General features: G+C 55.0%; 1 protein-coding gene across 1 annotated transcript; it reads right to left on the reverse strand.

Annotated features, from left to right (window-relative positions):
• Positions 1-1701: 1701 nt before the first annotated feature.
• Positions 1702-3468, reverse strand: enc3 (ectodermal-neural cortex 3; the record flags this gene model as incomplete). The annotated part of the gene is made up of 1 exon (XM_084444807.1): positions 1702-3468. One exon carries the CDS (start codon positions 3466-3468, stop codon positions 1702-1704), a length of 1767 nt encoding a protein of 588 aa, XP_084300933.1.
• Positions 3469-4715: the final 1247 nt, after the last annotated feature.

The following is a 4715-nucleotide window of genomic DNA, read 5'->3' on the forward strand; positions in this document are numbered from 1 at the left end:
TTCACATCGTAGTCACAATCCCCAGGACAGAGCCCTCTCTATGAACGCACAGACCGTCTATTCATACAGCGCACACCAGGCTCACCTTTGTCACCCTTGTATGGAAACAAGGGTATGAAACAGCCAAAACATTGTCCCCAAACGTAAACAAAGAACCGAACAGAATCGCGTTTTTTCAGTCTTTCTCTGTGACATAGCGTGGGGTCAGCAGCAGCCAGATGACTGAACGGGCCTAGAGTCATGAAACCTGACCCCGCCTTAGCACCAGTCCAACGGCAAAACAAAACATGTCTGCGCAATACCACCCTCGGAGGCCGCGTTACCCCCTCTTCCCTTCACCTGAAACTCTACACTGCAGGGAACGGTACTGTATGTCTCTCATCCAGGGCCGGCCCTAGCATTTCAGCAGCTCTAGGCGAGATTTGTTGACGGGGGGGGGGGGGTGTGCTGCTACGCGATTTGTTGACGGGGGGGGGGGGGGGGGGGGGGGTGCTGCTGCGCGATTTGTTAACGGGGGAGACGCCCGGCGCTGGGCGGAGGCGCCGCATCGCATTGCGAAGCGTAATAGAGACAGTAGGGATTACGGAATGAAATTATTTTAATAAAAATAAAAAATAATTTTTTTGGGTGCTCCTTGGCCAGGCGCCCCTTGGCCATTTGGCGCCCTAGGCGACCGCCTATTTCGCCTATGCCTCGGGCCGGCCCTGCTCTCATCTCTGCGAATACGACGGAGCGCTGTGAAACCAGCCATCTGCCGTTTCTCGGAGGAGTCTCCCTGAGGCCTGTCTGGCAGTGGGGCCGGGTCAGCTACGCTCCAGCCAGCCAGCCGTTGGGAAGGAACCGGGGCCTGAACTGCCTTGCCTAGCCTACAAGCCCAGACCTGACCCCTGTCTTCCTGCTGTCAGAGGCACAGCTCCGGGGCAACTCTGCTGGCTCTGTAATTACTCCCTCCGACATTCCTCAGGCTCCGTGAGCTCTATTTCTCTCTCTCTCTCTCTCTTTCTCACTCTGTGTGTTTACCCAACACCCAGCAGCAGCCGCCGTTAATGTGTAACCGTAACCCCTAGCAACCACGACAACAGTCAGTGTATTTAAATGTCCTTGTCCTGGAGTCCTGGACATTTACGTTCACCTGGCTGGGCCCCTTTTCAGCACGGCGCAACAGAACAGGACAGCAACAAGGAGGGACAACCAAAACGAGGTTCCTCCCTGACTGATCTCAGCTGGCTGTCAGGAGATAGACTCTCTTCGGGACAATGGCCAGGGCGAATAATAGAGCCGCCTGGCCAATGAACAGGACGGTAGCCCCTCAACCTTCAACACAAAGCTCTGAGAGCCATATCCCCGGCCAGGCCTTTGTAGCGTAGCCAGTGGGAGTAAAGCTGGACAACCCCTGTTGCTGTGTCCCCCCCCATCCCCAAATCCTTGATTAATGAGACTGCTCGGTCGACTCAGAGGACATATGTGGTTTCCATTCTCTCGTGCGCTCTCTTTTCTGCCCCACTGCTGCTGTGATTCGCATGATGTGCACGTGAGTCACTGCTAACTTGCTGTCATTTCCCCCAAAAAATCAATAGAGGAACCTATAAACCCCAACTCAGCAGATCAAAATATGAATATGTGTGCTTTAGAGTGTCCGGTAAGCAGCCCTGATGATACTCACCAATGATCTGTAGCAGTCCCTCTCTGGGTGGGGGGCTACTAGGCTGAGAGGTACTTCCAGGTGCTGACAAAGGCGGTGGGGATGAGCGAGTAAGGCACGCTGGTCACGCTGTCCCAGGTGTCCGTGGAGGGGTCGTAGCAGTCCAGCGTCTTACACCTCTGAGCCCCATAGCCGCCGACCACGTACAGGCGATTGCCGGACGCCACGGCGTGGCAGCTGATCCTCTTCGCCGTCACGTCGCCGAACCTGGACCACTGGTAGGTCTCGCTGTCAAAGCGGTAGGCGGAGCCGGCGGAGAACTCTGTGTCGCCGCCGATCACCACCACCTGGCTGCCGACCACCGCCGCCGCCGTGTAGCGCCAGAGCTGAGGGCAGGACGCCGGCACCGTCCAGCGGTTCTGGCACGGGTCGAAGCACTGCACCTTGGGAAACCGGTCCCGGTTGACGCTGGTGCCGCCGAAAGCGAACAGCTTGTTCTTGGCGCCCACCACAGCGGCGTTGCTCACGCCCTCTCGGAGAGGGGCGACCAGCGTCCACTTGTTGGTCTGGGGGTCGTACTGCTCCACCTGTTTGAGCGACACCGATGGGGACGCCGGGAAAGACCCTGCCAGAGAGGTGTGTCCTCCGACCACGTACAGGATGTGGTCGAGCTCCGCCGCACCGTGTCCGAACCGCGCCACCAGCATGGGCGCCGCTTTGGACCACTCGTCGTGCAGCGTGTCGTAGACCCACACGTCTTTGGAGGCGCCGTTCTCGGAGCCCCGCCCCCCCGTCACATACACCTTGCAGCCGATGGCGCAGGCGCTGCACTCCTTGCGTGGGCTGGGGATGTCGGTCTTGGGCGTGATCTCCTTGGTCTTCTGGTCGATCTCGTACACCTTGTCGCACATGAAGGTCTGCCCGCCCAGGAGCAGCAGCGCCTGGTTGACCTTGCGCGGCCGGGCGCAGAACCCCGTGACGATGCCGTCGTTCTGGAGGATCCTCGTCTTGCAGCGCACGGCGTCCTCCACGATCTCCCTGCCCACCTTGTGTCCCATCACCAGCTCCTCCGACGCCACGTTCTTCAGCAGGTAGGTCTCGGGCAGCAGCGCCAGGCGAACGCAGCGGAGGAGCTCCGGCAGGTCGCCGTGCCGCCGCCCGACGTCGGCCTTCACCCAGTCGATGACCGCCTCGTACACCAGGCTCTCGTCCTCCACCTCCAGCTCCTCGCTGAAGACCAGCTCCTTGACCTTGTCCTTGGGCAGGCTGAGGAAGTCCTCCGTCCTGTAGAGGGTGGCGAAGTTGGCCAGGCACATCCTCCAGGACAGCTCGTAGAGGCGCTGGCAGCGGTGGGCGTCCGACAGCAGCATCATGCCCAGGCAGTTGGACGGGTGCAGGTTCTTCTCCAGGAAGTCGGCGGAGGCGTCGCGGATGTCATGGAACTGGAGCATGTCGCCGGCCTCCAGGAGCGACTCTGCGTTCTCCTCGTTGATGATGACGCGAGCCGAGTAGGCGTAGTCCAGGAGGAGCTCCAGGACCTCGGGGTGCAGCGAGTCGTGAAAGTTGACCTCGCGATCGAGGGTCTCGCGCAGCCCGCCGCTGAACACGGCCTCGAAGTAGCGGCTGCAGGACGCCAGCACGGCGCGGTGGCAGGGGAAGGTGCGGTTCCCGGCGCGTAGCACGCCGTCGGTGAAGACTCTGCGCTTGCGGAGCAGGTTGAGCTGGGTCAGAAGGCTATCGGCGTGGGACGTCTTGTGGAACAGCTGGATGTTCATGGAGCCCGAGCTGGAGCGAGACTTCCGGTTCTCGTGGTTGCTGACGGACATCTTGGGATCTGTGCAAACGACAATGAAAGACAGTCGTTGAGTTGAGTCATTGGGATTGCACTTAATGATTCAATGGAAGAAGACAAGACAAAGCTGCTAGATACAGCTATCTAACAATGCCCCTATAAGCATGACTTCTTGAACAATGCAAACACTGAACATATTAATGCTACGGTACACTCCCATTGTGGGAAAAAAAAACATAAAGCCTTTGTAAATAGACAGGCTTCAGAGCCATAAAACTTGAGCTATTATATCACCAGCAAGCTGGGCGAAACCGGAAATGAACTCTGGACTTGACAGAGATGAAAGGAGACTTGATAAGAATGAACTGCTCCATTCACAAAGGGGCGCTTATGAAAACATGCCGCACTCTCTTTGGCACGGCAATCACCACAAATTATCAAATCATCTCATGGTCAAATGCCCATCAAACTGTATAACAACCACATTATAAGGCTGTTTTCATGACTGATGATATTTAAGTTTGAAAGCACCTGGGTGTGCACATTCCTATCCCAAACTTTATCAGCATTTGAACATATAGGCCTAATCATCATTCTAGTCCCTAGCTGATTTAGTAGACGGGGCCAAAGGCAACGCTTTCAAGTTCTGGTATAAAATCTGACACCACCCAGAACAACTCCTTGAAGCCAAATTGATGTACAGTAGGAATTGTGCAATACATAAGAAACGATGATATTCACTTGTCTAGCCTACACCCTGTGTAATTTAATTCTGAAGAATTGCAGTCTATATGCACCACGTTTCCATGAGCAGTAGGCTATTTAAAAACAGATTAAATAAATAACATTTGAAAACGGGACATTTTATACAAAGGATAGATATCAACTTTATAATCGAGACCAGAATATATTACAAAAATAATGCATATAGGCTGACTTGTATGCATGCATGCATTTATGAATTCAAATAAATGCGGCCGGTCTGAAAGCTGAAACTTCCGAAGGGGGATCCAAACAGGACACAGCGTGAAATCCAATTCGTTTGCAGTAAATGTTAACCATGGCCAGCATGCTTGCGCTCAGCTTTCTTCCGAAGTTAGCAGGCTGGCAAACATAGCCTACAACCAACAATTGCATGATCAAAGGATCGGGTGTTGCCTAAGCGAGGTACCCACGCATTCTCTGATCTCCTTACCTAAAATCGATCACTGTAGCAAAGCAGAAATCCGATCAGGGCACCGATGGACGTCAAACTTCTACAGCAGTTATTGGTGGTTCACA

The sequence above is a fragment of the Borostomias antarcticus genome (assembly GCF_949987555.1).
Source record: "Borostomias antarcticus genome assembly, chromosome: 10".
NCBI lineage: Eukaryota > Metazoa > Chordata > Actinopteri > Stomiiformes > Stomiidae > Borostomias > Borostomias antarcticus.